Consider the following 21910-nt stretch of genomic DNA (forward strand, 5'->3'; position numbering starts at 1 on the left):
GTTTTAAAATTTTAGTTTTTTCATGTCGCTAGGATCGAGGATGAATAAGACTTTATCCCACCTCTCTGCTAACCCAATCCTCACGGTGAACTTTTATGCGGATGCGAACGGTATGAGAATCTGGGACGCACCTATTCCGCCGGTCTACCTCAGTATCCAGTGTGTCCCAGGAGATCTCTTCTACCTCCCCCTCCGCTGTACTTCACAAGATCACAGTTCCGCTGACATTCATCATCCGTGCAGCCAGAGCCTAGAGGAGGTGGACAATGTGTGCCTTGTTCAGCTCTGACTCCAAGCGCCTAGCACAGCACAGCGCTAGGCTCTCTGTCAAGTGCTCAACGAACATCTGCACAATAAGCAAACGGCTGAGTCTTAAAGGGACAAGAAGACAATAAGGGGAAACTTCCTCCTAGAGTGTTGGAAGGTTCTGCAAAAACCCAGAGTGCTTGGTCAAGCACCGGCAGACCCGATGACACCATGCTGGCTGGAGGATTCAGGCGGCACAGCACTCCCTACCGCTGCTCCTGGGGTTTTATTTCCTGCCTTCTCCACGCTCAAGGGCCTCAAGAAATGACAGAGGATTTAAATGCGTCCATGACACACACCCAACCCCAGCATCTCCAAGCTGGGAAGTCTGGATACTCTGGGAAGAGTAATCTGCGTACTCCAGGTTTCAGGTGGTCCACAGGGAAAAACACACAAAAACCAAGCACTGGTGCTGTTATGACCAGGTCCCGTCCAGTCCTTTCATTCCATCAAGGAGACCTTCTCAGCCCCTTTAGGGGCCGATATGGCTTTCACCCCTTCCAACCCCTGCTGGCCTCTCTTTTTAGCAAAGGGGTCTTCGTTTAGAGCCTTTGGTAGGCAACAGCAGCTAGAATTAAATAACGTTTTTCACTTTATGATTACCATCTGTTTATGGTAATATTGAGTTTTCTGGGATTTTTTCCCCCTCCCTCATTATGTTTAAGTAAAGGCTGAATTACAGAAAAACAATAATAGCATAGGTGGTCTTTGGAAAAGGCAGAAATCTGAGGGTGGCCTAGAGAACAACTTATATTTGGGAGGTACTACCCAGCCCTTCTGTCTGCTCCTGCGGACACAGCTTAGACCCATACATCCTGCTGATGGCAGAGGGTGGCCTGAATCCTCAGAACTGAGACATAAGTCACTGGTCTCTACGCTGGGGGCACTGCCATCTCAGGGAGGGCTCCTGAGAGCCAAGCTGAAAAGCTCCAAACAGCCACTAGGAGGTGCAGGAGGTCCCCTACAGGAAGGATGAATTGCACTGCGCCTCGGCCTCACCCCTGACCAGAAGGCCCCCACTCCGCCCCACCCCCACCCCACTGGCAGGTCTGAACTTCCCTGGCCCTTTGACAGCTACAGGTCAAGTGCTCTACTTCCACTAAACAAGACAAAACCTACTGACCAAGAGGAAGGCTAGAACGCTCCAGGATGAACACGGTCACTAATGGGAAGCGGCACCTGGAGAGGACATCAACCAGGGCCCTCTTGTACCATGTTGGGGGCCCATCCCCCGCTCCTGCTCTCCTGGGGCCAAAAGCCAAGGTCAGGAGGACACCCGAGGGAGGGAGGGACCGGTCTCCAAGCCTCTGCGTAGACCCCACTCTTCCTAGAAGCACCTTTGACTGTAACAGGCAGAACGTCCTCCCTGTCCCGACCCCCTTATGCGTCTCCTCCCACAAGCAGAATTACCTCTGTTTGCCAGCGTTCAGGGAGTTTTCATCCACCAGGACGTCGTATTCTGTTCTGATATCATCCAGACACCCGTTGTCCCCAAAAGCGCCCCACTCCATGTTGATACACATCCGCCCCACGTTCCCCTCCAGCATCTCCACGTTCTTCATCTCTTCCATGTAGCAGGCATTGCTGCCAGTCCCTGCAACACACCAGGGGGAGGTAATTGGCCAGGCAACTAGGCCCGGGGCCTGGGGTTCCAGATAGGAGTGAGTTTTTGAGATGAGCAAAGTAATAGCGTCACTTTCCCAAAGTTTTCCAGAAAAATCTCAAAATATAAAAGGAGAGTCAGATCTAAGCCACCCAGAGAGCATTTGATCAACTCGCTTTGTATGAGGACATCAATGCCAGGAGCCTCCTCTGTTTCCTGTCCAGGCAGGGCTGTATTCATTTTAATAGAAGATGAAGGGATACAATAAAGGGATGTATCTTCAATGGTGGACATTTATCCTCTTTTTACACACACACACACACACACACACACACACACGCACACACACACACACACACACACACACGCACACACACACACACACACACACACGCGCGCACATACACACAATATTAGGGGGTTGTCTACTATTCTTTTGTTGTTTTGTTGTTGTTAATCCTCATCCGAGGATATTTTTCCATAGACTTTTAGAGAGAGTGGAAGGAAGGGGGAGAGGCAGAGAGAGAGAGACATCAATGTGAGAGAGACACATTGACTGGTTACCTCCGGCATGTGCTCTGACCCGGCCAGGATTGAGCCTACAACCGAGGTACATGTCCTTGACCAGAATCGAACCCGGGACCCTTCAACCAGAAGACCAATGCTCTATCCAGAGCCAAATCGGCTAGGGCCACTTATCTTTTCTTATCAAGGATGGTCATGGACCACGGCTGCTCAATAACCTCTCCTACGTGTTCCAGAATGAAGCCCACAGGGAGGCACTGAAGGACACTGTCCTGAGCATTTCAAGGTGTCTTTCTAACGTGATGATTCCTCACCATTTTGGTATCACAGACCTTTTTGAAAACCTGACGATTCTCCTGAGGACCTTGTCCCTGGGTGCCCCACACACTGGACACACACAATATGACCTAAAGATTCCAGGGGCTCAGGAGCCTGATATCCATCCTTGAACTGCCCCAGAGCAGGCAACTCAGACTGTAGCCCCCCAAGGACCCAGTGGGACACAAACTGTTTGCTGTTCTCATCCATGAGGAGTTAAGTAGAGAAATTGAGAGGAAGTCATTGAAAACTTTCACAGAGTTTTAATTGCCATGATATCCAAGCTTGTGGTCACTGGCTTTGTCTCAGTGAATGGACTGGAAATTTAAAAACCAACCAACTGGACTGGCTCAGTTGGTTGAGCATCGTCCTTTGTACCAAAAGGTTGCCGGTTTGATTCCCAGGCAGGACACAAACCTGGGTTTTGGTTCAATCCCTGACTGGGGTGCCGATGTTAAGACAATGGACCGATGTTTATTTTTCTCTCACTCTCCCTTCCTCTCTCTACGCATGTCCTCGACCCAACCAAGTAACCAAGGAGGCCTTAGTGAAGACATTTTAAATATGCTCCTGAATCGCCTGGAAAGCCTGCTGGTGAGGATGCAGATTTCGATTCAGGTCTGGGGTGGGGCCTGAGACTCCGCATTTCTGACACACCCACAGGTGGTGCCGAGGCTGCTGGCCCATGGACCACACTTTCAGTAGCAAGGCCCTGGCGCACCATCAACCAGGCAGAATGCAGACACAGGTGGACTTTCAACATGAGGGAACGCAAGGGCATCCCTCTGGCTAGGCCAGTGGTCGGCAAACTCGTTAGTCAACAGAGCCAAATATCAACAGTACAACGACTGAAATTTCTTTTGAGAGCCAAATTTTTTAAACTTAAACTATACAGGTAGGTACATTGTTATTAACTTAATTAGGGTACTCCTAAGGCTTAGGAAGAGCCACACTCAAGGGGCCAAAAAGCTGCATGTGGCTCGCGAGCCGCAGTTTGCCGACCACTGGGCTAGACCAAAAGGGCTTTGGTCGTTGCCAAACCCGTTAAAGAAGCTGAAGCAGAATTCACAAGCCTCTGGCTGTGTAACGGGATTGTTTTTGTTTTCTCAGCTTCCTTTCACCTAAAATGTAAAACTGAGAAATGGAAGTGGGTGCAAAGAAAACCAGAGCATGAAAATCATACTTTCTGCCCCTGGGAGTTCTGAGCAGAGAGATCGATGAGCAGGGAAGTAAAATGTAAAATGTGGCTTTGCAGGCAGCTGGGGCTGTGGAGAACCCCCACCCCCACCCCACCCGCCTCTCGTGCCAGGAACAGCTAACTGAGCTGCCCTGACACCCAGGCAGGAAGGTGAGGCAGGAAGGTGAGGCCTGACCAGGAAGTGGAGAATGTGCTGTGTCACTCTGGCTTTGCATTTCACGCCCAAGTCCATTCATAAAGAGAAGAGAGGGAGGGGCTGGGTGGAGAGAGCTTTGCAAAAGAAAGGAAGAAACAACAAATGAGCCCCAAAGCCAGGCCCCAGAAACTTCCACCTGGAGCTGCTCCCTACTTCTTTGATTTTCCATAGGGCCCAACGTGGTTTAGCAAATAAAAAGGCCTTCCTGGCACCACACGGCCGCCGGCTGGGCTTTATCCCAGCTTTATCCCAGCACTCAGTGAAAGGCCCACGCAGCCAGGTGCACCTAAGAAACAGGGTTCTTTTCCCAGCACCCCCTGACACCAGGAGCAGGTCCAATTAGACAAGCGGTTTTCCCACAGCCCAAGTCAGTATGCTTCCGGAACCAGTGCTCTTGAGGCCCAAGCCCCTAATGTGCTTGGGCTATAAGGGGACAACCTGCAAAGCCAGCAGATAACCCTTCTCAACCCGCTTCAGGGGCTGGGACTGCTCACAAGCAGGGGCTGCTGGCACCCAAGACTACTCTCCAGCTCTTTCCCACGGTCAGGCCTGAGGAGCCCGTCTCTTCCTTCCCAGCCACAGGCTGGCAACCCCTGCCTGGAGCTTCTCCATACCAGCTCCCGGGCTCCCACCCTGTCCGCCCGGCCACATGAGCCACGTGAGGCCTCATCCCTGGAAAGCTCTGCTCTTGACGGTCTGGTCACTATCAACGTGGTAGGTGCTGGGGAGGGAGCCCCTGCAGGGCTCTGTAGCCTCGGTCAAGGATACAACTCTGGAGGTGGTAAGGGGACAGGACTGACAGGTACTGTCTCCCACCAAGGGCTGAGCTGCGGTTCAAGGCCTCACTAAACAGGAAAACCCAGCCTTCCTTGCCCCGAGGAGAGAGACCTTCCAGGACACCCACCTACGATGAGTCCAATCTCACAGGTGGGCTCCTCATAAGCACAAGTCATCATGGTGCCCACCGTGTCATTGACCACAGCCACCACGTCCAGATCAAATTCCTGGGGAGAGAAACGGACAGGGCGTGAGCTTTAGGGAGGGACGCCCTGCCTGGCCGGAATTCCCAGGCTCACTGGGCTGCACCGCAGTCCGAACGCTCCTGGGGCATCATCTGAAACAGTTTTCTCGCCAGCCCATAAAAGGCACTCTAATGCTCCTTCCCTGACTGAACGCCTCCTATTAATGATGTAGCTACAGTTTAAGATCTACAGAAAGGAAGTATTATTAGAGAGGTGGCCTAGGCGGAATTGTTGAACGGATAAAAGGCTGCCAGAGACTTCGCCCAAAAGCTCTTGCTCTTAGAGTTTAAAGCCTTATAGCCTTTCAGAGGGCAAAATGCAAAGACCAAACCCACTTCTCAGAATCTGTCTTTCAGAAACAGCCATGCAGGTACACAAAGGTACATGGACAAGGGTATTTACTGCATGACTTGCCTGAGCCAGAACAAGAAACAACTCAGAAACAGATCAAAAGGAGCTGTGGGAACCATGGTCTCGAAGAACTGGGACTTGCTGTGTTAAGTCACTAGGTTTAGAGTGGTTTCCAATGCTACAATATAAAGTCACTTACACGTGGGACATAGTCACGTCACACACATTCATTCCTCCAAGGACCCACACGAGAAGCCCCTCAGAGTCCCCACAGTGGTCAAGAAAATAGGCCCGATGCAGCCAAGAAAAGGAGTGAGGCTGGTCTACATGTAGTGACATGAAAAGATGCCTGCTTCCTGTTAAATTTAGAAAAGCAACTTGTTATGTAGCCTATATGGTGTGATTACAACTTTAAAAAAATGTGTGTTGGTATATGCATGGAAAGTAAGTTGGGGGAACACTAACATGGAGTTGTGAAATGGGCAAAAATAGATTACTGGGTTTCTTTTCAGTGACATACCAGCTGCTGGCTAGCATACCCTTCAGGTGCAACCGGTCCCTCCTTCAAACCTATTCACTTCAGTCTTCCTGGTCATCTAGGTATTTATTTGTCTGCTCTTTTAAGCTGGAAATGTTTAAACTGGTGTGTGTGTTTTTTAACATCTTACTGATTCCCTGATTAATTAACGAGTTAAATAAAATCTCTGGAATTTTTCATTTTCTATTGTGTCAATGTTCTCTAGCCAGAGGCCAACAGAAACAGCTGTAGTGCAACAGAGCTACACTCCTGGCTGGTTGCGACCCGGGAGAACACCGTCCGTGGGGCGTCTCAGCATGTTAGCCCTTCTTCTAGGATCTGAGCCTCGGTGGATGGCTTCAGGGAGGGGTCAGAGAAGGGGGCTTTGGTCTGGGTTGGATGCTGTGGGGGAAGCAGGGCAGCTCTTTGCGTGTGTGCTGAGCTTGCCGTGATGGAGGTACACGCCCATGCTGCCCGGTCCCGTGGCGGTCACCAGAGGCTGCGATGATGCTTGTGTTCTGTGAGACTGTTGTGTCCAACAGGAGGACACCAGGTCTGACAATAGTGCCAGGCTCTTTGTAGGAGAGTTGTGATTTTACCTTTTTAAGCAAACTATCCTTTAACAACTCAAAACTGTTCACCTCCGTTTTACTGCCGACTGTTGGGGGAACCTTCTACCCAGGTCATGTGCCTCTGGGTTGTTTGAATTCTTTATGATCAGCAAGTAGGATTCTTATAACCCAAAAGCACAATAAAAATGTTTAAAAACATCTTTGCAATAGTTACCTCTCTCCTTTTTACTGCTTCCCGCAGTAAGGTGGCTACGTCGTGCCCCACGCAGTCGGTGGCCTTAAACCCCTTCGTCCAGGTGATCAAGATTCCCTGAAACAGGAAAGGCACAGGGAGAGTCCGTGAAATCAGCCTCTATGGGCAGAACACACAATTCCTTTCCTTCCTGAGTCACTATGTGCTGAGAATTTACACACAAAACCCCATTCCTTCCTGAGTAAACATCTGCTGAGAATGTACAGCGAGACTATGCTGAAAAAATGGAGGCACAAACTAATAAAATACTAATAGTCCTGCACAGGCCCGACTCCTCCTCACCATCCTCACAGCGGTCAGTTTACAATCCCCATTTCACAGATGGAGAAACTGAGGCATAGAATGTTAACCAACTAGTTCCCCTGAAGAACAGTCTGCCAACAACCTAAGTGGAGAAATGCACGTTTTTAGTAGCACTATTACTACCTAAAGTAAAACCGATTGGACTGCAGCGATGCAGCTGGTGGGTGTGTAAGTGAACTGCAAAAAACAAGCTTATACAGATCCAACTGCTGGCACCTAACAGGCCTTAAGAGGAGAAAAACCCCAAGTCAGCACTGTCACTGCATTAACTGGCTCCCAGAGGCAGGTGCCCGACCAGCTTCCCTGGTTCTGCCAACCATACGCTTCCAAGCCTGACCCAAGGCCAAGAGTGATGTAAGGTCCCCTCCAGGGCCTCCAACCTGGCCACGCATCACCTGTGACACACAGAGGCACTGTGGCTCCTTCTGCAAGGCAGGCTTGGTCTTGCCTCCGTGACGCTGCAAAATAGCTTCCCTCTGCACAGAACATGGCCAACCTACTGACCGCCCCTAGCACAGTGCTGGGCTCTGGGAGGCCGGCTCCTCGGGAATGCAGGCTCCCTGAGGACAGACACTGTGCTCTTCAGCTCCACCCAGTCATTAGTACTCAGCAGGTGCTCAGCACTGACCCATGCAGTCGGTGGCCTTAAACCCCTTTCCATCCCACTTACTGAACATTCATCAAGTATTTCTTCTGAGAGCTCTCTGTGCTAGGCATGTGGGAAACAGAGGTCCTCACTCAAGAAGCATAAACACAGCAGAAAGACACAAACACTAATAACTGTAGGAAGTGCTACAGTCGGACAACACTAGGAGGAACAGGGAACAAGGAGGAGGGTGCGGTTCTTCTTGTCTGAAGGACAAAATACTTCCCCGTGGAGGTAAATGCTTTAACTGATAAGAGTCTGAAGATGTCCTGGAGGGTGTGGCATAGAGCCTGGGTCACCCAGCGACTGTGCCATAGGGGCTGTGCGGACATTGAGGAATGACAGTGAGGCCGGAGGAGGGCCCCAGAGCCAGCTCGCACTGGCCACCGGACGGTCAGCGCTGTCCCGTGCCTGACTCACCGCATCCAAGCTCATCTGCTTGCAAGGAAACGAGAAGGTGAAGCCCAGAGGCATTCGGGGGCCTTTGATCCCCATGTAGTCCAGGAAGTCGGAGATGCAGGAGACAATGTGGTCAAACAGCTTGAGGAGGAAAGAGCGGATCACATGTGCGTTCTCTGGTTTCATACTTTCAATGCACTCGTACAAATGTACACGGACACACACACAGACATTCACCCTGACACATCAGAGCACGCCCCCCTCTCCGGGATCCCCTGAGCATCGTAAGCCCAGCGTGGCTGAAAGTGCCTGCTGCTTTCGGGCCACAAGGACACCTGCCCGGCTGCAGGCATCACATGGCAGGTGTTGGGGACCACCACTGCCACCGGCTGTGTGACACATACACACCATGGTGGTGTAGAAAGCAAAACCGCCTCACCTCCTCCCCAGTGCCCTGCATGATTTCGATGGGAATGGCATAGATCTTGTTGTGCATCTCCACCGTCCTCTTTTTCCCACTACGGATTTTCACCAGCAGGACGCGGAAATTCGTCCCTCCAAGATCCAGGGCCAAGAAGTCACCATTCTCTGTCGTAGTCAAGAACAGAAAGAATCTCAGGAAACAGCCAAGTGCCTCCTGGCAGCCAGTGACCCTAAGACTCCAGGCTTTCAAGGGGGAAACCCCCATCTACACTAATAAAAGACAAAGATGCAAATTGACCGTACCTTTGCTACACCTTAAGCCATGCCCACCAGCCAATCAGAGCGACTATATGCAAATTAACCCGACCAAGATGGCAGCCGGCAGCCACGGAGCTGGAGCAAGCAGGAGGCTTGGTTGCCCCAATGATGAAGGAAGCCAAGCTTCCCGCTTGCCACGTCAGGCTCTGAGCTCCACTCAAAGCAACAAAGTTTCAATGATAGAAGGTAAATAAAACCCAGATACCTGCTTTCAGCCGGCCGTGGCCACGGAGCTGGAGTGAGCAGGAGGCTTGGGTTGCCCCTGGCAATGGAGGAAGCCAAGCTTCCCTCCCGCCCACCCTGGCCAGCTCTGAGCTCCTCTCAAGGCTACAAAGTTTCAATTATAGAAGGTAAATAAATCCCAGAATTAAAAAAAAAGAAAGAAGAAAAACAGGAGAGACTGGGAGCTTCCATCGCCGGGGGGGCTTGGCCAGCCTGAAAACGGCCCTCAGCCCCTCACTCAGACTGGCCAGGCACCCCAGTGGGGACCCCCACCCTGAAGGGGGTGTGACCAGCCTGCAAACAGCCATCAGCCCTTCACCCAGGCTGGCTAGGCACCCCAGCGGGACCCCCACCCTGATCCTGGACACCCTTCAGGGCAAACCAGCTGGCCCCCACCCATGTACCAGGCCTCTATCCTATATAGTAAAAGGGTAATATGCAAACTGACCCTAACAGCAGAGCGACTGGGAATGACTGGTCACTATGACACACACTGACCACCAGGGGGCAGACGCTCAATGCAGGAGCTGCCCCCTGGTGGTCAGTGCACTCCCACAGAGGGAGCTCTGCTCAGTCACAAGCCAGGCTGATGGCTGCCAGTACAGCGGTGGTGGTGGGAGCCTCTCTCACCTCCTCAGCAGCGCTAAGGATGTCCTACTGCAGCTTAGGCCTGCTCCCCGCTGGCAAGTGGACATCCCCCGAGGGCTGCCGGGCTGCCAGAGGAATGTCTGACTGCCACCTTAGGCCCAATCCCCTGGGGAGCAGGCCTAAGCCAGCAGGTGGTCATTCCCTGAGGGGTCCCAGACTGCGAGAGGGCACAGGCCGGGCTGAGGGACCCTCCTGAGTGCACAAATTTTTGTGCACCGGGCCTCTAGTATTAAATAAAGGGGAGAAGCTACAAGTCTCTCCTCCAGGACACAGCTCAGGCTCAGAGAGGGTTGGCCACTCACTCACTGACCACCACAACCTGTGAGCCACACTAGAAGGACAAAAGGCCCCAGAGAGGAACCAATCTTCACCACAAACTTCACCAGGGTTACTGAAAAGCCTGGCAACAACCTAATTATGGGAAACCTCATACGAAGATTAGTAACATTTGTCAGTGTGTACGGTGCTTGCACACATGGCCACCATCATTCCCCTCCCTGTCCACATGCTTCTTTGCAAAGTGACTGCAGTTCTTCCCATTAAAAGGTAGAGTCTATTATTCCTCCCCTGGTATCTGGCCTGGCCAATGACTTGCTTTGGCCAACAGTGTGGCAGAAGCCAAGCTGAGCCACTCCCAGCTCAGGCCTCCAAGAAGCTTCAAAGTCTTCCCTCTCCCTTGTGGACCCTGCCGCTACCATGTAAACAAGCCCTGTGGCCCACTGGAGGGTGAGACACGTGGCCAGGCTCTCCTGCACCCCAGCTGCTGCTAACCAACTGCTCCACAGGTGAGGGAGGCCCCTCAGCTGACCCACCAGTGACTGCGGACACATGAGCGAGTCCAGCAAAGATCAGCCGAGCCTGGCCCAGATGGGCCACCATAAACTGCTGACCCACAGACTCACAGGCAATAATGAATGGTTGCTGTGTTAAGACACGAGGTTCAGAGTGGTCTCCAATGCAACGACATAAAATCACTTACACGTGGGACATCTTCATGTCACGCACATTCATCACTCCATGGACCCACCCGAGAAGCCCTTTGGAGTCCCCACAGTGGTCAGCTCCGACGACAGCCAGCAAGGTCAGCGTTAAGGGCTGACCGCTGCTCTCAACCTGCCTGGGTGTGACAACCCCTGGGCCTGTCTGCCTCATGCACGCCATCAGGGCTTGGGAGGGGTGCGTGGGTGTTTATCCTACCCGTTTACCGTGTTTGTGAGACAACCTATAGCATCTCGGGGAGCAGGGTTTGCCCAGCTCCGTTCTGGGAAGAACACTGTGTAATTCCCAGCAGGCTGTGGTTTTAGAGAAGGCGCCTGCCCAGGAGACCCGACCAGGGAAGTCCACGGCCCTGAGTCACACACGGGCAAGTGAGCGATAAAAATGAAAAAGAGAGTGAGTTTCTGGCTCTAGCCAAAACCATGCAACCCCAGTGCCAATGCATCCACCGGAGAAGCCAACCGCCCTGCTGCCCACTGTGCCTTGGTCATTGGTGTGAGAGGCAGGAGGGCACGTGGGCCCCAGCAGAGGCCTCACCGGTCCCATCCGGAGTGCTGCGGACGAAGGAGGGCAGCATCTTCACCACGGCCTTATCGTTGGTCTTCTTCTTCAGCCCCATCTCCATCTCGGTCCGCATCCTCTTCTTCACCTCCAGCAGCATCTCCCTGGTGAGGCGGAAGTGCGCCAGGGTCTCCTCTATCTGCCGGTGCTGCTCAGCCAGGCGGTAGGCCACCGCGGTCACCATGGCCGCCCCCTTGCCGCTGCCACTCTCCGAGAGGAGGAAACGCACGTCGCAGTCGGGCACCAGGCGCCTCAGGGTCTTGTGGAAACGTCGAGAATATCTGGAGGGGAGGGGGGCGCGGAGGGGGCACAAGAGCTGAACTGAGCCATCTCTCAGGAACCTCCGGTACCCCCTCTCTTTCTTTTCTCACACTTTAATTCCATTTTCTACGCTTGCTCTTCTCATTATACAAGTCATACACACCCACTGTAGAAAAGTTAAACACGGACAAGCGGAAAAGAAAGACAAAATCACTCATAGTCACACACAACAAGGAGAGGATTCTCATTATTACACGAGCATCGGATATGGAAATTCAGGGTCCACAGCGGATTCTGTCCTCCACCACGACAACTCTGAGTTTCCAGGAGAGACAGCATAGTGCTCAGAGCCCAGAGCTGGCGTGTCACACGGGGAGAGAGCCTGCGTGAGCCCTAGCACTTCTCCAGCGCGGGCCTGCGCCGGACGTGGAGTTCAGAGGATGACAGTGCTGGCTGCCAGCGATGTGCGGGAACTAAAGGCGGTCATGAAACGCTTAGATCAGTGACTGGCATGAGGATGAGGGCTGGGTGATCACTCCTGCTTTTTATGTGCACGTGGTCCTTTCCCCCGCCCCAGGGTCTGGGCATGTTCAGCGGCTAGAAGAGGACTTGAGGACAGGACTCGCTGGGACACAGAACTTCCTCGGAGTCTGTGTCTGTTGTAAGTGGGGAAGGCTGCCTGCCAAAGGAAACAGGGAAGCGGGAACCCCGAAAACTAACAGCGGTCAACTCCAGGGGCGGGGTTAAAAACGACTTCTGTGCTCTATGTGACTTTTGTAATTATCTCCAGTGTCTAGACCAGCCGTGGGCAAACTACGGCCCGCGGGCCGGATCCGGCCCATTTTAAATGAATAAAACTAAAAAAGACCGTACCCTTTTATGTAATGATGTTTACTTTGAATTTATATTAGTTCACACAAACACTCCATCCATGCTTTTGTTCCGGCCCTCCGGTCCAGTTTAAGAACCCATTGTGGCCCTCGAGTCAAAAAGTTTGCCCACCCCTGGGCTAGACCGAATATATGTTCCTTCTAAGATAAGAAACACTTAACCACAGTTATTTTTTAACCCTCTGTATGCCATAAGCGTCTATAGACGCAATTGAATTCGAAATAGCGGGGCGTGCGGGGATGGTCTCCGTTGCAGACACGTGGCAGTTCACTGGTTAAATGCGATGTTGCAAGTGAAGAGTCTGGAGATGGCTGGCTGGTGGCAGCAGCTCCACAGCGTGACTGTAATTCATGCTGCTGAACTGTACACTCAACACTGGTTAAGAGAGTGAGTTATATGTGTTTTTACCACAATTTAAAAAGCTTTTTAAACCTCACGTTGCAAATCTCTAAGCTTTCTTGTCAAAAAATTTGCTAAGAAATCCTCTCCAACTCCCCACCAAGATGGCTCGTTTCAATGTCAAAAATGCACAAAGACTTGAAAAATACAAAGAAGTAAAACGATGACCCTACAGGTGATAATATCTAACTTGCTCAAAGCCTATCCCCAGCACCACGTACCTCCTCCCGTGTAAGCCAGCCTCCGCTTCACTGGCACTAGAACTGGGCGTGAAGGTGAGCATCTACCCGCGGGGCCCCTTCACCTGCACATCGCGTCCCGTGGGAAAAGCACCTGCGATTCCGCACAGAAGTCATGGGCTAGGGAGTCATCGTTCAAACTCCGCATAAAGACTCAGGCTTCACCTTCGGCCTTTTAGAAGGGGAAAGCCATGTTCTTAGTGGCCGCCGAGGGCTGTGGAAGCTGAGGCGTCCTACAGTCAAGAAGGCAGCCCGGGGCCGAGGCCCTCATCCTCCGTGGGGACCGCTTCCAACCTACATCTCCCTCTGGCTCTCAGAGGCAAAGTGTCAGCACGTTGCCCGTTTAAAAAGGTAACGTCTGCGGGACTTTCACAGGAGCTTCTACATCAGGAATGTAGACGCTGCACCTAAGACCCAAGCGTCCGTGAGGATCAAGGTCCCTGATGACATGAGGACAAGCAGGAGAACTGAAGATGCAGACACATCCCACCCGGCGTTCCTGGCAGCTGCAGGAATCACTAACAAAGCTCACGAAATGAGAGAGACGACAGTGCCGGGCAGAAGCAACACCAGCGAGAAATGGCTGAGGGCCGGATACTTTCCAAGTGGGCGACCCTGACCTTTCTGGCCAGAACCAAGCATTGTCTTATCCGTCAAAAAAAAACCCTCCTACTGGGTGCCAAAGCCCGACCTCTGGAGCAGGTCCTTAGCCCAGACGGGTACTGATGCCAATGACAGCAAAGGGCAGACTCACTGTGGGTGCATCTTGTAAAGAGACCCGTCGACACCAACCGTGGTCCGCAGCCTGGGGATGCCCTTGTTATCTCGGAGGCGATTCAAGATGGCGCCCAGCGCTGCAGCCACCAGGTTGGCAGAGCGGAAGGAGACGATGGTGCACACGTGCTGGACGGCAACGCAGTCGACATCGGACGGCTCCACTCCCAGGCGGGTCAGGATGTCTTTGGCATTGCTGAGGCCTTCCTTATTCCTGTGAAGTGAGAGGGCCTCTTGTGAGTGAGGGACCTCGCCGGGCAGCGCAGAGCACGGAGGGCCCAGGGTCCTGGGAAGGTGCCCGCCATTCCCCGGGGTGTGCGGCATGGTGCGAAGACGGAAAGGAGCGTGAAAAGGGGTTCCTCCACAAGAAACACCAGTCAGGCTATGAAAAATGGTGCTCTGCTGGGTGACGACATGCACATGGGAGAAGTGGAGAGGCGAGACCGCAGGGCCGCTGAACAGGTGGACAGACAGCTGCTCCCTCCCCGGGGCTCGGAGGCAGGGGCCCGGGGAGTCGCCCGGTCTCCCAGTCTGTGAGCTGCTGCTCCCACATTCTACCTCGATGCTTTCCAATCAAATAGTCATTTTCTGCACACCCGCTTTGTATAGCTATTGTTGAAGTCGTTCCAAGGTACTTGACAGTTTTGTTACCATTATAGATGGTGTCTTTTTATATCTATAATAATAAAAGTGTGATATGCTAATTAGATCGGACGTGCTTCAGGATGAAGCCAGGGCTGCAAGGCAAGCCCGGGTCCCGGGTGCCTGCTGGCAGCCGGAGGGAAGCCCGGGTCCCCGGTGCCAGAGGGAAGCCAATGCCGGCAGCTGGAGGAAGGAAGGCCTACTCTTGCACGAATTTCGTGCATCAGGCCTCTAGTGTGTGTGTGTGTGTGTGTGTGTGTGTGTGTGTGTATTTTCCCCCCTTTAATGTACCATAGCAAAGTCAGATGTTAACAATGGGAAAACTGCGTGAGGGATTGTGGAAGCATTCTATACTAGCCTTGCAATTTTTCTGTAAATCCAAAATTATTCTAAAATAAAAGATTTATTTTAAACATATACCGGTATACCTATTTTCATTATTGCCAATATATAGAAATACAATTGACTTTTGTATCTTCTCTCCAGACACCTTCCTAACCTCTCCGGTTCTCCTAGTCACTTGCCTAGCTATGTCTCAGTGTCTCATACAGACAATTACCACCTACAAATTATGACAATTCTACCTCCTCTTTTTTTTTATTCTTATGCTTGTAATTTCTTTTTCTCTTTCTTATTCTTTTATCTATTGTTGTTGGTGTTAATCCTCACCTGAGGATATTTTTCCATTGATTTTTAGAGAGAGTGGAAGGGAGGGGAAGAGACAGAGAGAAACATCGATGTGAGAGAGACATCGGCCGGGATCGAGCCTGCAACCCAGGTATGGTGCCCTTGACTGTAATCGAACCTGCGTCCCTTCTGTCTGAGGGCCAACGCTCTATCCACTGAGCCACGGCGGCCAGGCTCTCTCTTATTCTTTAAACACTAGCCAAGACTCCAGGGCAATGTTGAACAAAAACGGGTGATACTGTCTTACTCCTGACTTTAAAAGAATGCTTCTAACATCTGCCCTTGCAGAATGCCTTTAATAGGCATTTTTAAGAAAGCCTTTATTACAATATACAGGTTTTCTTGAGCTAGAGTTCAAGTGGGTTTTTGTTTCTTGGTCACCAAAAAGCCAACACGAGACACAGGCCGAGAGGAAGGCAGGCATTTCCTGACTTTGTCAGTGAGTCTGAAGACAAGCCATGAGCATCCTGTCCCTCCCCTCCCAGCAGCTGACCAGGAGACCTGAAGGACAGTTGGCTGGAAACAGTCCCAAGCTCTCTGCTTGCGGTAGCTCAGCACCAATCCCGCCTCGGCCAAACGCCAGTACTTCCTGTGGCAGAACAGCAGGCCCAGACAGACTCCTTTCCACTTCCATCAGCCTCCTTCCCACAAAGACAGCTCACGCGCATCTCCTCTGTGGAACCGGAGCTATGAAGCACTGGCTCTCTGCGTTTCCAGGACCACAGCAGGGGTTCCTCATGTTGAGGCCAAGAGGTAGCAGCCAGGGTGCTGTCTGGACTCTGTTCTTCTGTGTCTATCTGTCCTGTCTCACGTGTTAACCAATGTTTCTCAAACTTGAGCCAGGGAACACATCTTCTGACTGCTAACCAAAGTGAACTGGGTTTTCTTTAATATGATAAGACACTGTAAATCCCTAAAGAGAGGATAAATATGCAGTATTTCCCAACCCTATTGGCCACAGAACCCTTTCTTCAAGGAACACCTTACTATCTTGAGTCGCTACAGTTCCTTGGAACATAGTCTGGAGAAGGTTCTGATTTCCCAAGGAGGAATTCCAAATCCAGGCCCTGGGCTCGGTCAGCTCCTTGTTCACCACTAGGATCACCTCTAATCTCACCCTTTTGTGGGGGAAGGGGAGAGAAAAGGGGGCTGCTTCTGTAACTATGTCATCCATGAAGGATATGCTGCTGAGTAGGACATTCTTTTTCTTAAAAAAACCTTTTTATTGATTTCAGAGAGAGGAAGGGAGAGGGAGAGAGGAATAGAAACATAATTGATGAGAGAGAATCATTGATCAGCTGCCTCTTGCACACCCTCTACTGGGGATCAAGCCCACAACCCGGCCATGTGCCCTGACCGGGAATCGAACTGTGACCTCCTGGTTCACGGGTCGATGCTCAACCACTGAGCCACGCCGGCCGGGCTACCATCCTTTAATGAGCTGACACCAGGTACCTGCAGGGAGAACCGCCCAGGCGGGACAGCTAAGAGAGGAGAGATGGACCAGGAAGCCCTGCGCTCTTGAGGGAGAAGCCCACCAAACCAGGACTCACGCGGTAACAAGGGACCTGTGGCTCTTCAGCCCCCACGGCCCCCAGAGAGCCTCAGAGACAGCACCTACCTTTCAATGGCTGACACGTCACTGGTGGTAAACTTCCCTCTGGTGAGCAGCTCTGGGGTGATCCGCCCTTCAAATAAAAGGCCCTCCTTGGCCATCTTGACCAGGATCAGTCGAACCAGCTCCCCCAGGTACATGCCACTGATCATCTTCTCAAACCTGCAGAAGAAGAGCACCCAGGCACTCGTTAGGCCCTTCCGACATACCCACCACTGGGCAACTCAGGGGAGTGGGACAGACACAGGAGATGCGGATCCATCCCTCACCAGCTCGCAGCCTCGCTGGCAGGCAAGACCACACACGTGTGAATAAGCAACAGGGGGATGCCCGGGGGTCATCTAGACCCCACACCCATGCCCAGGGTGGTTAATCGGAGGAAAGCATCCCAGCGGCAGGCAGAGAAGGACTTAGCAGAAACGTTAGGACTTAGAAATGAGCAGAATCTCATCTCTTACAGAACTTGATGCTATACTTAAAAAAATTTTTTTTAAATTTATTTCAGAGAGGGAGAGGGAGAGATAGAAACATCAATGATAAGAGAGCATCGCTGACTGGCTGCCTCCTGCACACCCCACACTGGGGATCGAACCCGCAACCCTGGACATGTGCCCTGACCGGGAATTGAACCGTGACCTCCTGGTTCATAGGTCGATGCTCAACCACTGAGCCACACCAGCCAGGCTGATGCTGTGTGGCTTTTCATCCTCATCACTCTCTCGGAGAGATGGCCCAGGCCTGTGGGAAGGAGGTGGCCAGGCAGCATTCTCTCTGTTTCCCACTCAGAGGGTAAATGTCTTCTCGGAGGGGATGCTGGGTAGATGACGGGGCTGAGCTGCAGCCATTCCCATGGGACCCCTGTCACTGTCACTCCCTGGCATTCAAGGTCTCCCTCTCCAGCCAAAAGGACCAAGAAGACTCTGCTTTGAGGAACCCACTTCTCCCCTACTGACCTCACCCTCTACTCCAGGGCAGGCCATCTCACTGCTCTGGCCACATTCAGCCACAGGCCGATACAGAGTGAACCCCCCTCTCGCCTCCCCTGGGAGGTGTGGACTCTGTAACTGCAGCAGCCCAGTGCTGCATGGCAGAGCCTGCTGAAAATGGGGGTTCAGTGCCATGACAAGGGTCCGGGAGAAAGCCCTGAGCTGAACAGATCAGAGAGGCAGGTCCATGCCCGGGCGGCTGGCCTGTCCTCTGAGAGCCCAGCTGGCATGCCCAGCACTGGCTGTGACACAGCAAAACAACCTGTTCCATTCAGAGGCGGGCCCGGAAGCCAAGGATGCCGCTGGACCTGAGCCCCGGCCCGCCCTCATCCGTCAACATGGGCACCGAGAACACCGTTCTCATTGTTCCTGCTCCTGACAGGACCAGACAGGACCGCCCCGGCCACGCTGTGCGGAGGATCCCTGGCAGGAGAGAGCCTTTCTGAGTCCTACATGCCAGCCTGCCACCCCAAGGACCTATTGGAACAGCCTCTGTGCGACCCTGAGCTTGCAGGAGCCAGGGCAGGCTCCGCAGCTGGGTATCTCCCCAAAGGAGCGGCAGACGGTGCAAATCTGATGGGCTTTTCGCGTTGTGGGCACCGGGCTTTCTGCCCCTTTCGGCTCCCACCCAAATCTCGTGCTAAATGTCCTGAGGCACACAGATGACTGGTACGGAAAGGTGGGGGGCACTCACAGCTGCTTCCCCGGGTTGAGAGACCCCCGGTCTATCTCGCGGTCGAACTCCGTGCGGATGTCTTCCAGGGTCCCGTCGTCCCCAAAGGCTCCCCACTCGGTGTTGATGCACATCCTCCCCTCGTCGCCTTCCACCAGGTCGATGTGCCTCAGCTCCTCCATGTAGCACGCGTTGGTGCCGGTGCCTTGGAGAGAGACGAGAGCAGAAGCTGTGACCACACACCAAGTCACCGGGAGGCGGCGGTGCCTTCTGGACACAGCGGCCGAAGGAAGGGACGAGGAAACGGGAGACGTTACCGATGATGAGGCCGACTTCACAATGCTGGTCGTCATAGCCACAAGTCATCATGGTCCCCACCGTGTCATTCACCACCGCCACGATGTTGGCATCATAGTCCTGGGGACAGATAACAGGACGTCACCGTCCACCCACACGTGGGGGCAGAGGTCACAACCTTAAAGAGAAAGAGGCCTAGCCAGTTTTTTCCTGTGGTTAGAGCATTGGCCTACGAACGGGAGGGTCCCGGGTTCGATTCCAGTCAAGGGCACGTATCTCAGGTGCAGGCTCAATCCCGGCCCTGGTTGGAGTGCATGCAGGAGGCAACCAATGGATGTGTCTCTCTCAGAACCATGTTTCTCTCTCTCTGTCTCTCCCCTCCCTTCCATTCTCTTAAAAAAAAAAAAAATGGAAGACAATATCCTTGGATGAGGATTAACCAAAAAAACAAAAAAAGAGAGTGGTTTTCATAACTGCTGTTGCTCCTGGAGGAGGGGCCACTTTCATCCTGCTGGCACTCCCATTAACTGGACCCAGTGCGGTGATTAAATTATAGAAACTGCACCATCCCCTTGATTATCTGGCTGAAGATTCTTTTCCGTGTGGATTTTATACACAGAGCCACAGCCCTCTGCCAGTCACCCCACTACATCCAGTGCTGGCTGCCCTGCTTCCCACCACACAGGCTGCACCTGCTCACACGGTTCCCTGCACGGCCCAGCCCTCCTCTGTCAGGAGGCGGCCTCCGCTGCCTCAAAGAGCTCTGTGTCAAACCACCCCACCTTCTGACTGAGCCCCGCACCACCTGCTTCTTCCTGGGCCTTCAAGACCTCTCACGTGATGCCTCAGGCCACGCACTATGCCTCCCCCACTCCCAAAAGGGTGGTTTTAGAACACAGATTTCTCCCCCACCCCCACCTCCGTGTGGCCAAGGCAGGTGGCCTAGAGAGAAGTTACCCCGCGTTTCTTGATGGCTTTGTTAAGCAGCTTCACCACATCCGCTCCCTCCACTCCGCTCGCTTTAAATCGCTTTGTCCAGGTGATCAGAATGCCCTGCAAAGGAGAGCAGATGGGGTTGGACGCAGAAGGCTGGGAGGCCCCCAGCACCCCAGGCCCTTGGGGAGACTGCTCAGGACAGTGACAAAGCAGACGCCCAGAGGGACCAAGTGGCTGGCTCCAGACACACGGGGTAACAGGACCAGACTGTCCCCTTTCCTGTTCACCCTTCCACCCAGTGGATTCCTCTGGTGGCAGCCGCCACCGTGGTGTTACAAATGGACGTCAACTGCCCAGCCAGGCGTCCTTTAAAAAGTGAATAAGGGAAATCCAGCTATTCCTGGATCACCTTCCACAGCCCCAAGGAAAGAAAGCCAGAGCCAAACTGAGAAGAGAAAATCCTCCGGTAGCTCTTGGCGAATGAGCTCGAAGAGGCAGGTGCTGGAGATTTAAGGAAAATGTGGACTCTATGCATATAATTTATGTCTCTTTCCCAACTTTGGAACTTAACTCCCATTTGAAAGCAACGACCCCACTATTTCTACAATATGACCCATTTCTGTGTGTATATTCATGGAGAAACCTTAAGAAGGATACACATCCAGTGGTTATTTCCTTGGGAACGTGGAATGGTAGGAATTTTACTTTTTGCTTTACCTCTTCATATTACTTCAACAGTTTTACAAATTGCTTTTGTATTTAAAAAAAAAATCAGATACTAGAAAAGAAAAATGACTGTTCCATTTGACTGTTTTCTCTGAATGGAGAAAATCACTGTAAGGAAGAGCTGCTGTTCAGGCCCTCCAGCTTGGGGGGCGGGGGGCGGGGGGGGGTGCGTGTGGCATGGGCTGTGAAAAGCCACTCACTGTGAAAGCCACACGGCCCGTAGGATGTGCGGAAGGGCGAGGACTTGGGATAATTTGTGGTTCTTTGCTCAGCAGCAGCCCGCACCTAAACCAGGCATTGCAAAAGCCCCTGGACAACGTGTTCTTCCCCTCACTGCCCCCCCTCCCCGCCTTCCCCCCAAAAAACAGACTCCGAGGACATGGTACTGTGGAAAGAACGTGAGGCTGGAAACCAGGAGACCGGGTCCTATTCCCCCAAGTCTGCCCATTTCCTGGGGGGCAGTGACTCTCGGAGGGTCACTGTGCTGTCTGTGGAGTAAGGCAGCCAGTCTAGATTCGGACCATCTCGAAGTCCCAGGCAGCCGTGTAATCAGAGCCTGCGATCCACTCGGGTCCTGGCAGGTAGCAGCCCAGCTGAGGAAGCCTCCCAGGTGGGGTCCAGGCCTGCCGATGGGGCCTCCGCCTTTGGCTCCTTCTCTGCCCACAATGCCCTTCTGCCAGGCTTATCTGCTCCACCCTGCGAGGATCTCATGGCCTGTGATGCCTTCTTTCCTGGAAGACTGTACCTTCTGGGGGCAGGCCAAACCCTCTGCTCGCGGGCTCTCCTAGGGCCTAGCCCAGCCAGCACAGGGATGGCGCTCGGTCAGTAGTGCTAATGCATGAGCGACATCGAGCACAGTGGCTTCATTCCCTCCTCTCCCAGTGGGGAAGGGGTGTCCCACACTGTCTCTGCCCAGGAGGGTGACTGTCACGTCTCAGTGACATGTGATACCGACAACAGGCTTTGTGAAAGGTTTGGGAAGACAGCCTGGAGGTCAAAGTGATCTGAACACCTTGGAGGTGTAGCAATATCAGAGACCAGAGAGAGAGAGAAGAGGAGACGGCAACATCCCAGAGGCCTTTGCATGTGTGAGTGTGTGTGTGTGTGTAAGTGTGAGAGTGTGTGTGTATGTGAGTGTGTGTGTGTGTGAATGTGTGTGTGTGAATGTGTGTGCGAGTGTGTATGTGTGCATGTGAGTGTGTGTGTGTGTGAGTGTGTGTGTGTGTATGTGAGTGTGTGAGTGTGTGTGTGAATGTGTGTGCGAGTGTGAGTGTGTATGTGTGCATGTGAGTGTGTGAGTGTGTGTGTGAATGTGTGTGCGAGTGTGAGTGTGTATGTGTGCATGTGAGTGTGTGAGTGTGTGTGTGAATGTGTGTGCGAGTGTGAGTGTGTGAGTATGTGTGCATG

The 21910-nt window shown here is 52.7% G+C and overlaps 1 protein-coding gene across 1 annotated transcript in view; it reads right to left on the reverse strand.

The window, feature by feature from the left end:
- Positions 1–21910, reverse strand: part of HK1 (hexokinase 1) — a 64104-nt gene that overhangs the window by 6700 nt on the left and 35494 nt on the right. Inside the window, exons 5-15 of the mRNA XM_006099966.3 lie at positions 19799–19894; positions 18862–18961; positions 18566–18749; positions 16892–17047; positions 13922–14155; positions 11354–11658; positions 8649–8797; positions 8231–8350; positions 6823–6918; positions 5051–5150; positions 1717–1900 (exon numbers count right to left, since the gene is read on the reverse strand). Of these exons, the coding sequence (XP_006100028.1) occupies positions 1717–1900; positions 5051–5150; positions 6823–6918; positions 8231–8350; positions 8649–8797; positions 11354–11658; positions 13922–14155; positions 16892–17047; positions 18566–18749; positions 18862–18961; positions 19799–19894 (1724 nt within the window). The remainder of the gene's footprint in view (positions 1–1716; positions 1901–5050; positions 5151–6822; positions 6919–8230; positions 8351–8648; positions 8798–11353; positions 11659–13921; positions 14156–16891; positions 17048–18565; positions 18750–18861; positions 18962–19798; positions 19895–21910) is intronic.

Source organism: Myotis lucifugus, unplaced genomic scaffold (assembly GCF_000147115.1).
Source record: "Myotis lucifugus unplaced genomic scaffold, Myoluc2.0 scaffold_292, whole genome shotgun sequence".
NCBI lineage: Eukaryota > Metazoa > Chordata > Mammalia > Chiroptera > Vespertilionidae > Myotis > Myotis lucifugus.